Consider the following 11680-nt stretch of genomic DNA (forward strand, 5'->3'; position numbering starts at 1 on the left):
CTCTCTCTCTCTCTCTCTCTCTCTCTCTCTCTCACTCCTCGACTGCTTTCAGACGGGAGGTACGCCTTTTCTTTTAATTCTGATTCAATGGTAGGGCCGCTTTGTGTACCTGAAGTCGTCGTACGCTCTTTGGAAGATAGTCGAACATCGATAGACACGATTTCGCTCTCCTTCTCTTTCTTTCTTTTGTGCCCCCTCTTTCCCCTCACCGCGTTGCCCGACCTTTTCCCTCTTTCCGTCTCTCCCACCTCGAGCAAAACGTTCGTTCAGTCTGTGTATGTACACTATCGTAAGACCATACGTAGGACGTGCGCCGCTTCCTATGAACTTCGAAAGGTCGACGGGATTCGACGTGGGAGTCGTTGCACGGTGGTCGCTGTTGTTGATCGTCGCTGCCATTGCCGTCGTCGTCGTCGTTGTCATGATTGTCGACGTCGTTGATGTTTGACGACACACACGAGATGCTTGGGGCGGCGTTACTAGGGACGCGCTTGTCGAGCGGACCGCGTGCGGTCGAGAGTTGTACCTCGCTTTGTAGTGCTATACTTCACGACACGGTTCGGCGGTAACGAGCTTGCGGAGGGGTGCGGTGATGACGAGAGGAAGGGAGGAGAGAGAGAGAGAGAGAAAGAGGGGAGAGAAGGCAACGACGGTCCTTTGAGGGATGTCGTAGGTCTGGTCCTTCCCGCGCCGGGAGGATACTTCCGGCCCTTTTCCACGGCGCTTCCGGCGTCCTTCTTCAGCCAGACCGAATGGTTTCGTACCATGCCTGGGCAGGAAACTGACAGAAGCGCTGTTATGTTGCTGGAACATAATCGACGAGGAAATTACGTGTACCGTGCACGTCACATGCGACGCCGGTACTCTCGCCGCGGCTAATTTACAGTGCTCCCCTGAAAGTACGAGCAAATTGCTTCCAGTAATTGCTTTTGGAAAGACCGCCGGCTACTTTATGCTGCGCGAGCGGATTACGGTTACATGTCTTAGAGGAAGGTTCATTTTTCGCACGGAGATTGGAAGGCTCGTCTGAATTGCATCGATCAATCATCGTATTCCGATTAGAGGGACGTTACGTAAACGGTTTTTAAGCGTGGCTAACAACGCGAGTGACTTTCGGCGCCCAGATAACCAGGCGTATCTCGTATAATCGGAAGCAATTTTACCAGTCGATAAAAAAATTCACATTATTGCATGATGCAAATTTAATGATTAATTAATTCAGTATATTTTCATCATAAATGTACCCAGATAGATACATATAAATCTTTTCTCCCCTTTTTCCCCCCAAATTCTCTTTTATATTTTATCAGTTTCATTACTCCATTCTATACTTCTTACTAACTCTGTGAAGTGATTCCTTTACTTTTTTTTATTTCCTGCATGTCTCCTTCAGCTTATATCGCCAAGAAGTAGTTTCCCATATGTTATAATCTTCTTATTCTTCGCACTTCACCCTTCTTACTTGCGCAGCACCTGTGCCATCAGTCCTTGTGTCATGCTTCTTCCGTATACCTTTATTTTGCTTCCTTATCCCATCCGATGACGGAACATTTCCTCTTCATTTCTTGTATCCTCTTCTCCCTCCATTCCTTATGTACTTCTGTCTTCTATTACCACCTATTATACATTTCCTCTATCGATAATTTTCTCTGCATTACCATACTAATTTAAACTTGTCTACATTACCTACACTATCCTAACTACTCGTTCCTTATGACGCCATAACCTCTTTTACTTGTACACTTTTTCCATCCTGTGTTTTCTTACCTAAGGTCTTGTTTCGTCTTCATTTACATACTATTTACGCACTGATTTCTAAGTAATTTCTCCTATCTAACTCAGTACACTAAAATCATTTCAAACATACGTATCAAATCAAGCATCCACATCTTTGCACGCCATCTAACCAAATGTCATGAAAATGTGAATATAGCTTTCGCCAAGTTTATTGCTGCATCAATATTGTTGGACTGGTGGATTTAAAATCAATTTTCAGCTGTCGCCTTGTCTTTTAAGTACTACTCGAAACTGCTATGTACATTATACCGTTTATTAATTTTTATTAGACAAAAAAATTTACATTATTGTACAAAACAAATTAGCAATTCGATACATTTGCTCAATAAAAATAATTAAAATAATTGTGAGGTTTCCATCATCAATTGTCTTACGTAATGATAAAAAAAATCACAGAAATATATCTGGATAATAAAAAAAATAGAGTTAAATTTAAAAGTTTATCTGGACGCTCTGTCTGCAGGAATATTTTTTGTTCCATATTCGCTTTAAATGCAATTCTTCTGTTGAACAATAAACTTGTGGAACAAACAAATGTCACCAACTAACATTTCGCAGAAGGCACGTGCTCGGAATAACCGAAGTCGAGAGGTGTTCGCGATTATAACACAATATCGAACGCGTTATTAGTTACTTTCGACATGGCAGACACGGATGCTTCGACGTTGGTCGTAACGTACGAATCGGGTAAACGCATCTCGCATATAAATAATACGTACACACCTGCCTCCTCGCGACGAAGGGAGCCGCGCGTTTATCCGAAGAAAAATTCAGGCTATTAATTATCCCTAATTATCGTGTGAAGCGAGCGAATATTGATGCAACGCGGTTACGTTTTCGCAATTATACCGTTCCGTCGACCGACTTTTCTGAATTGCTGCTCCGTGCAAGATGAAAAGCGCCTGGCGTTTCGCTTAATATGAACGGCGACGTTACTAAAGCGGATAGTCTGAGACGCTTATGGCTCTTGAGCGATATTTTCAAAGTGCGCCGAGCTAAAACGCGGAATGTCGGTCTTCCCGTGGCCGTGGCTGCTCGTCAGGTAAACAAGCTCTTTATACGCGTAAGCAGTACGACGAAGCACTGCAATTACCCTGTCTATCTTGCGGCGGTGGCGGAGATGAACGGAGACAGATAACGGGGTACTCGTCGAAACTACGAATAAAAAAAGCGCAGTATCGAAAATTGCGGATACATAAACGTATCAAATATTTGGAACAAATAACATTTACTTGAAAGCAGTATGTATTTTTCGATATTTATTCCCTCTTAATTTTTCGATATTTCCCTCTTAATTTCAGAGAGAGAGTGCAAATATTATTTAAAAATATTTAAAAAGAAATGTTTCGAGTTTTCTCATGTTCCTAGCTAATTGGCGAAATTTTCCTTTGAAATCGTCACGTGGTGAAATCGTCGGTATCGATAATCAGTGTCTGTGATTCTTTTTCTCAATATCGAAAATTAATATCGTGATATAAAAAATGGTATTCGTGACACGCGAATGCCACAACTTCCCATCATGCGTTATATTATCCATTTCCGTGTGTCTGACAATTTTTCAACATTTAACATTCCGTACGAGCGCGCGTAGGCGTACTAATTTTCCGACCTTTGACATTTGGAGAAATGCGAATACATTTAGGTGTAGGACGAGGATCGAGTGTACACACACATATACACACATAGACGCACATACACACACATAGATTTTTCCTTTACATTTTCGCGGAACGTTTTGAGACGAGTGCTGTACACATTTGAAAACGAAATACGTACAGCAGTTTATAAACGAGATTTTCCCATTGACCTTATTTATGTGACATTCCCGTGTGCATGGCGTACGTCCGGTATCTAATGTTTCTACGACTTTCTGTGCTTACGTCGAATGCCATGTCGCAATAATAAACAAGGAAAATTCAAATATACGGAGAAGCACATGTCGCAAAACGTGTTTGAGAAGCAGATGCGCTTGCATTTCTCGACCTTAAACGGGAAAGAACAATTCTTGCGAGAAGCGTATTCCTTTTTTTTTCTTGAATGTTATTGTATAAAATAGAAAAGAAAATTACGAACACTAATTATCAACAATTAAATGATGATTAAAAAAAAAAAAATTTCGAAACTATTGAGTTCGCGGTTCGATCGATGATTTGAAATTTCGCAACGCGTGCTCACGTTCATCGCACATGCGAGATACTACACGCTACCTATTCAGGTAGTACAAGCGTCGATGAAAGCGAGTCGTGGCGCACTTTCAATTTCACGTTCCGTATCGCGCAATATACGATGCCCCAATTACGTTCACGCGTCGCGATAACAACATTCGTCGCCCTTGTTTTAATCTCAAGACCGAGCGCAGCCGTTAATCTAAAACGCAACGCACCGACCGGAAGGCAACGACGTGGAGACGAGGAGGAGTCGGCGAGGAGCGTGCGAAAAACAACGCTTCGCAGTGAAATAATATCCGGGCCGATGTTGCGACCGTGTCATATTAAAAGTCGCTCCGTCGGAACGGCGGATTCGCGCTCGCAGATTTATTCGCCTCCAAAATTAAAACGCGAGTGTACGTTCGCGCGCGGAACGCCGGCGTGCGTGTTGCAGGTGCAAGTCGACGGCGAAGCCGACGGGGGATTTTTGCTCGCAAGTCGACACATAGCTTAATATTCGCGCGGATCGACGGGAATGACAAACGACATCGGCAACGAGCGGGCCGATGCATCGCGTCGCGCCGTTGGCATGGCGCTCAAATTGCGAATATTCGACGCGCGTGTACTTCTCGGGGCACATCCATCAAACGTCTCTACACGTGCGCGTCCGCGCGGGGATACGAGACGCCGCGCACGTGTCGAGTCCGGGCGAACGCGAGGATCCGCGGACGGATCGATGCGAATCGCGTCGCGACGCGGCGTGGCGCGCCACGACGTCCATGCCGGACCCGCGAAACGTATGAATATTCCGCGCGTGCGACGCTCTCAAATACGAGCGCGATGCGCAATGTATTCCAAGGGAACAGGAAATCCTCTCAGTGACGAACTCTTTGACGAAAATGCTGATACAAAAGTATGAAGTAAACGAGATTAAAATTTGCAAAAGAACAACAAATATCAATATATTTTGCAGACTCAGTCATCATGAACTGTCAAAATTACCAATAAGAGTGCCACCACGAGTTAGCCGTATTGTTTTCATATCGACACACACACATTGCTGTACAAATACGCGATATAACCTCCTGGCACAAACTGTGCCCTGAGAGAAAAAATATCTAAAAACTAGTAAATACTCTATTTAAAATAGTAAACACTTATGTATATTAATAATATAAATTATTTTATTGAAATTGTATAAAGCATTGCTTTTTCATGCAAAACTAAAGTTTCTTTAAGGTTTTAAGAAAATGTATATTTTCTTATTTGCCAAATATTTTATATTAATACAAGTAAATATCAATATTCGCATCTATTATTTCTTCTAGATATTTTTTTAGCATATATATATACGCATCTCTGTTTGTGTACATTCATTCTAACGCGAGTTTAATGAAGCGAGTGAAAACATCACTTTTGTAGGGCTAGTATAATCAACTCTTTTTGCTGAGACAATAATTCTAGGTTATCTTTTCGACTCGTGTACTTTACCCCGATTTAAAAGAACCAATGTCAGTAAACAAGATCATAGGTCATTACTGTCTGGTTAACAGGTACAAGGGTCGTAGTAGTACGTGCAGTAACGCGGTGTAGTAACAGGAGTAGGAGTAGTAACAGCCGTGTGGTGGTGGTGGTGGTGGTGGTGGTAGTAGTGGTAGTGGTGGTGGCGGCAGCAGCGGTAGTGGTGGTGGTGGGAAAGCTCGTGTACTTATACTTACCCGTTCCCCGATTATGCGAGAGCGCGCGTTTTCAAAACATGCTCTGTTGACCTCGCTCATCGATAGTAACTCGCTCACTGTTCATCCGAATTCTCGCGAGTCTTGCAGCTATGTTAATATTCCCGGAGTGCGTATCGATACCTATTCAAACGAGGCGCACCGCCAGCGCTCGTACGAGAATTACGAGCGGGATTGGGCTCGAGAGGAACATCGCTAGGCTAGGCTAGGCTAGGCCAGGCCAAGCCAGACCAGGGTAAGCCTAGGTAGGCCAGCCAGCCAGCTAGCTCTAGCGCGTTCCCGCGCGTGTGCTCCGTACGCCGCAATTACTTAATTGCTCGTATCTGATTGGGCCTGCCGCGGGGGAGGGATAACGGTGTCCTCGGTTCGTGATTTGCGCGCCGCGCGTGCAACGCGCTTCCATTGGCCGGGTTACCTGGGCGGCCGACGAATCAGCCATTCATTTCTGAAACCCCGCGCCACCGGCGCTAGTAACCCCCGAGAGAGCGACGGAGAGAGGGACGCTATGTGCGCGCGCGCGCGCGCGACAGAGAGCGACGAGTATCGAAGTTTCGAATGCGCCCGACATCGATAGCCGCCGTCACCGCCACCGCCACCGCCGCTGCCGCCGCCGCCGCCGAGTTGCGGCAACGCCGCGCGTCCTCGCGACAGTACGAGGCCGACGCGCTCGCGTGTCGCAGAAATCTAGCGACGAGACGAGAACGGAGGGAAAGGGAAGCGAGAGAGGTGGTAGAGGAGGAGGGGAGGAGAGAGAGAGAGGGAACGAGTGAAAAATAAAAGGGGAAATAGAGCGAAGGAAAAAGAGAAAGAGAGGTACTCGTCGTTATCGTAACGAGACAGAACGCGCCGTGACAAATGCCAAATAACACATAAAAAAATAACGAGAGAAAGAGAGACAGAGAAAGACGAGTGCGCGAGGGAGAGAGGGGAAAAAAGGAAGAATCGAAGCGCCGGTCTCGCGGTGGTGGCGACAGTGGGGCGCGGAGCACGCTCTCTCGCGGTAGCTGTACCAAGCGTCAGTGTCAATATGGCCGTTGACGTGAGCGCAGTACGTGCAGAGACGCGGACGCGATAGTCTCGGTTCGATCTCCCTAACATGAGGTATACTGACGACCGGGAGGGACGCTTTTACGTAATACCTGTATAACGCACGCCCGGCACGTACCCGCAAAATGAACTGCGCCGCGCCGGAGGCGGCTGCCGCGAGCGGCGAACAGATCAGTGCGGTACAAGGTACGTGGTGCAACATCTCCGTCGCTCGCTTGCTGAAGCGAACGAACGAACGTACGTACGTCGATCGTATTCTTCGCATCTCTCCCTCTCCTGCATGGACCGGGGACCGAGACCTCGCAAGGACGAATCGTCGTCGTCGTCGTCTTCGTGTTTACGAGCGCGTCTCACGCGACACCCACGCGTGACTCCGCGCGCGCGGCCAGCTTGGCCGCGATCGATTGGCCGTATCGCGATTTTTATCGCCGTTGTCATTCAACTATCGCTCTCGTCGTGGCCGCAGCCAAGCTCCACTCCGCGTCGTGTGCAATGCGCGCGCGAGCGAGCGAGCCGCGTGGCCTGTCGCCGTCTCGCTCGCGCTCGTTCACTCGCTCGTGGCCGAGCCGCGCTTCTCTCGTCTGCATCTCGTCGTTTGTGCCCACGACGAAAATTCCAAGGAATCTCGGTGCTCATGAGGCGAGTGCTCGACGACGACGACGAGGAGGTGACTCTCGAGTGTCGCGATGAAAGTGTGTGATTCACGCGGTGCGTCAGTTCGTTCAACGATCGTGCCTTTGTCTTTTGGAAGAAAATGAACACGGAAAACGCTTTCGTGCGAGAAAGACAGAGAGAGAGAGATATATATATAGATAGATAGAGAGAGAGAAAGAGACACACCACGACTCGGAATCTCACGTGCTGTTTCTGTGCGAGCGATCGACTGCTCCTTCCGCTCTTCGTCTTGGGAGACGATGCACGTTGTGCTCCCTTTTTCCCCACACGTTTTTCCGAGGATATTTACGGCGGAGGGTCTCCGTGGAACACGCGCACACGTGCGCGCGCGTTTCGGTGAATGTTCCACGAATTCGCTCGGTCGCTCGACGACCCTCCAAGACAATCGATACGTCCTCGGGATTTTTACTATCAGTGTGTCTTCGCTCCTTCGCGACAATATTGCTTCATCGGCTCTCCGCGACCGCGATTCGCGCCAATTGTCATGCACGTTCGCGCAGCGGCCGATATTAACGCGCCTTTAATTCAGAAATCTCGTGGCATTTTCGGGAGTTGTTCGTTTCGCTCTGCCCGCGGGAGAGCACGTTCGTCTCGTTTTCGAGACTGTGCGCACGCACACATAGACGCGCAGTGAAGCGGCTCCGGGAAACGTGGTGTTCAGCTGTGTGAACGTTACAGAAATATACAACCGTCTTTTGGGGACACTCGGTAGTCTACATGGGCCTCGGCACCTGTCGCGGCAGATGTTAGGAATGGTCAGGGTTGTGCGCGGAAGAAGGCGACAGGCAATTTTTTAAACGCGCTCGAGTCATAGACGCGCGACCGGCTAACGATCTCGCTGGTGTCGAGCGCTATTTCTTCAATCGATGTCGACGGGTGTTACATTCTATTGGGCTTCCACGTAAATTCGATCCCATTTAAACGACACGCTAACGTCCGCGCGGAAAATACCCCGCATTCCGTCTGGCGGCTGGAACCGGTTCAGACGCATTTTCTGCAATCACTGAAACGTGACACGAAATTTCTATTTGCCGTAAAGACATTCCCATTAAGTGAAACTCGACGTAGTTTCAGACGCATCTATACGTGTATATATTCATCCGTGTGATATTTTAGTATTAAAACGTGTCGTCGTGTGTTTTGTGTGGCTGGGATCTACTAAAAATGTTGCAAATGATTGATGTTTAGATATCAAAAACACAATGTTTAACAATGAAGGAGGATCTAAACTAAGCAGTGACGAAGCAAAATCAACAATTATAGAATTATTTCCCTGGGTCTCAGAATTTAAGAAAATGTGCAAATGTATATATGCAGACAAAAGTATGGCTTCTTTGGCAGAGCTTATGCAGTACTATATCAGGTAATCTACACTCAGTATTTCCTGTAATATTATACATACACAACTCACCACCAGTATTACCACTCTGAGCACTGGTGTTCACAGTACTATTGCATGATATATATTACAATGCAGGTGCAATGTGTGGCAATAATTGGTTTCTTCAAATAATTCAATGTTATCTTTTTGTGATTGTTAAACCAAATCAAATTATATTATCAAATATCAAATTATGACTTTTGCCAATTTTCTAGTCACTATCTCATCTTAGGAGTGCCTGTTGTTATAATATTAATATTGGTTGAGGTATCATTAAATATAAAAATTATAACATATTTCTCTATAATGACTAAAATTTTCTTCACGAAAGGGAGTTTTTTTAAATAAATAATAGCGACGTATATAATCATATGATTTTTTTAAATACAATTTTGGAATTTTATTTTTGCGACTATTATTTAGTAATTTACATTTATAAAAGAAGAAATAATCACAATCTCAAACTCTGAATGCATCTTCAAGATGTGTGACATGTTTATAATTGAAAATTTCAAATACAAATTGTAATTTAATAATTATTGCGATGTTACTGCAAATAAAATTAACAGATCTCTCATTGTAACATGTATAATTCCTGTAATATATCTCATTTTCCATAATTTATATATTGTTACTTTGCTCCTAAAACTGAAATAGCTTTAGCTATTATGCATTACACACACATACAACTTCCTCTACACCGTATCATTATTGAACTGATCTTGAGGGTCATCCTGCTGCTGCATTGACCCTCTCAATTGGTTAATCAGATTGTAACAGTCTGAAGGTCAAAAAAATATTGTCTTATTTGTTACAAGGCAATGTTGAAATTGCTAGAAAAAGATTATGCGTGTTATAGATCAATATAATTAAAAAAAAACACACAAAAGTTAATAAATCCTTAAAAACATTAATTTCATTGACACATTTTCTTTTTAGAGAAAATTTGGTGAAATTTTTGTCTAGTTTCTAATATTATGTAAATTATTTTCCTTTGAAACATTACAAATTGCATACTCATTGACTTTATACTATTTTTCACATTTTATATTTATTTTGTTTACGAATGTTTGAATATATTTATTTTTCACTTTTTATGCAATTAAATAACGATTGGTACATAAATGATTTAATGTACTGTGTACCTCAATTTCTTATCTTTTTATTACAGAAATGTAAGTGTCAGTGTAAATGAATGTTATACAAAGCCATTAAGGGCAGCAAAGTTGAAGGATTCTATTAGTGATACCTTACTTTTGTTCTTATATACCTATCGTGAGCTTTCTGAGGTAAGTTCAGTTTGGTCCATTCTATTACATTACATTTGTACAAATTTTTTACACTGTATTTTACTATATATATATAAATATATATATATATATATATATAAATATATATATAAATATATATATATATATATATATATATATATATATATAACACATATATACACACACACACACATACATACGCGCGCGCGCGTGTGTTTTGTGTGTGTGTGTTTGTATGTATATATGTATTAATGTATACTTTTTACGGTAATGCGGTTATTTATTCGGGTAAATAAAATCTCTTTCAGGATCGCAATAGATCAATTTATTTAAACAATATGTCCGATTTATTGGCAATGTACATAGATATGGAATTAAAAGCGTCAAGAAAAAGTAAAGAAGATCATAATAGAATTTGTACAAGACTTACTTCTTGTCTTTATGTATATTTAGGTATGTATTATTTCAAATATATTACTTATATATTCATTTATTTAATAATATCGATAATAATAAATCTTTTCTCTTATGCAGAACATTCCACAGAGCATTTGTTAGATACTTTGATAAAAATACAATTTATGTGCCGGGGTTATCATCGTATTTTAGATCCGATAATAACGTAAGTATACTTTACTGATACCAAGAATAAACTTGTCAACATTTGGCTATATCATTTCGTGGTTAGCATTTCTCTATTATCTTAAATTAAACAATTAATTTATTACGTTTATATATAAATATTAGACAAGATATTTTACACTGTGTTTTATATAATTTTCAAATATTTTAGAATGTACTCTGTACTATTTTGTATAAAAGAATTTTTATTTGTTACTGTAAAGTTGATACCAAGTATGATTTATCTTTAGCAAATTGTTTTTATATAATTTCATACTATGTATATATATGTATGCGTTAAAATTTCTTGTACCGTTATACGTATTTCTTTGATTTGGTTTCAGAAAAGTAATTAAAAATATTCCAGCGCATCCCGAATCAAATCTTATGTACGTTCGTTATCTTCTTATTTATTGTCTTTGGAGAAAGGTAAATAGCGATATGGCCGTGAAAAGTCAAATTACCACAACCGCAATTGCCTCACTGGGAGCACCACCAACTGCTTTCCCACCGTGCGTGTTAGAAGATGTATTACCGAAAGTGCCAAAGTGTCAACCAAACTCAGCAAAATATCTAATGCAGCAGAAATTCGACGTAAGAAAATGTTGCGAATTATTTGTACAATTCTGTAGAGAAAGCAGAAGAAGTATATGGCAGGAAAAAAGCGAAAACACAACTATTACTCCAAGCTCATCCAAGAGGAATACTTCGCAACTGGTACAAATATTGCTATTATTTGCATGCTCTTTTTTTCATAAATATTGCGCGTTTAAATGTAGTCATTTAAAAATCATTTTCACATTACGTTGAGTGTTATGAAGTTTTACTTTTATACTGTGGTGATAATATAAAATATTATTTTTTTTATTTTATTATAATAAAGTATTCCTATATAGAAATATTATCTTTATGCGAATTATTCGTCTATATATTCGACTGTATTGTTGTGATCTTTTTATTATTCGTCTATATATTCGACTGTATTATTGTGATCTTTTTATTGTA

General features: G+C 42.1%; 1 protein-coding gene across 8 annotated transcripts in view; it reads left to right on the forward strand.

The window, feature by feature from the left end:
• LOC116848016 overlaps positions 1-11680 on the forward strand; it is a 166479-nt gene that overhangs the window by 144611 nt on the left and 10188 nt on the right. For 5 of the 8 annotated variants that reach the window (XM_032823706.1, XM_032823703.1, XM_032823705.1 and 2 more), the window contains 5 exons: positions 8591-8765; positions 9955-10072; positions 10363-10507; positions 10589-10676; positions 11020-11392. In XM_032823706.1, coding sequence (XP_032679597.1) covers positions 8605-8765; positions 9955-10072; positions 10363-10507; positions 10589-10676; positions 11020-11392 — 885 coding nt within the window. In that variant the 5' untranslated portion in view covers positions 8591-8604. Of the gene's footprint in view, positions 1-6285; positions 6965-6987; positions 7436-8590; positions 8766-9954; positions 10073-10362; positions 10508-10588; positions 10677-11019; positions 11393-11680 lie in introns of those variants that run through there. The other 3 variants (XM_032823700.1, XM_032823701.1, XM_032823702.1) reach the window with 3 other exon arrangements.

This window comes from Odontomachus brunneus, unplaced genomic scaffold, assembly GCF_010583005.1.
Source record: "Odontomachus brunneus isolate Ranch 3 - 2012 unplaced genomic scaffold, Obru_v1 Obru_scaffold_087, whole genome shotgun sequence".
NCBI lineage: Eukaryota > Metazoa > Arthropoda > Insecta > Hymenoptera > Formicidae > Odontomachus > Odontomachus brunneus.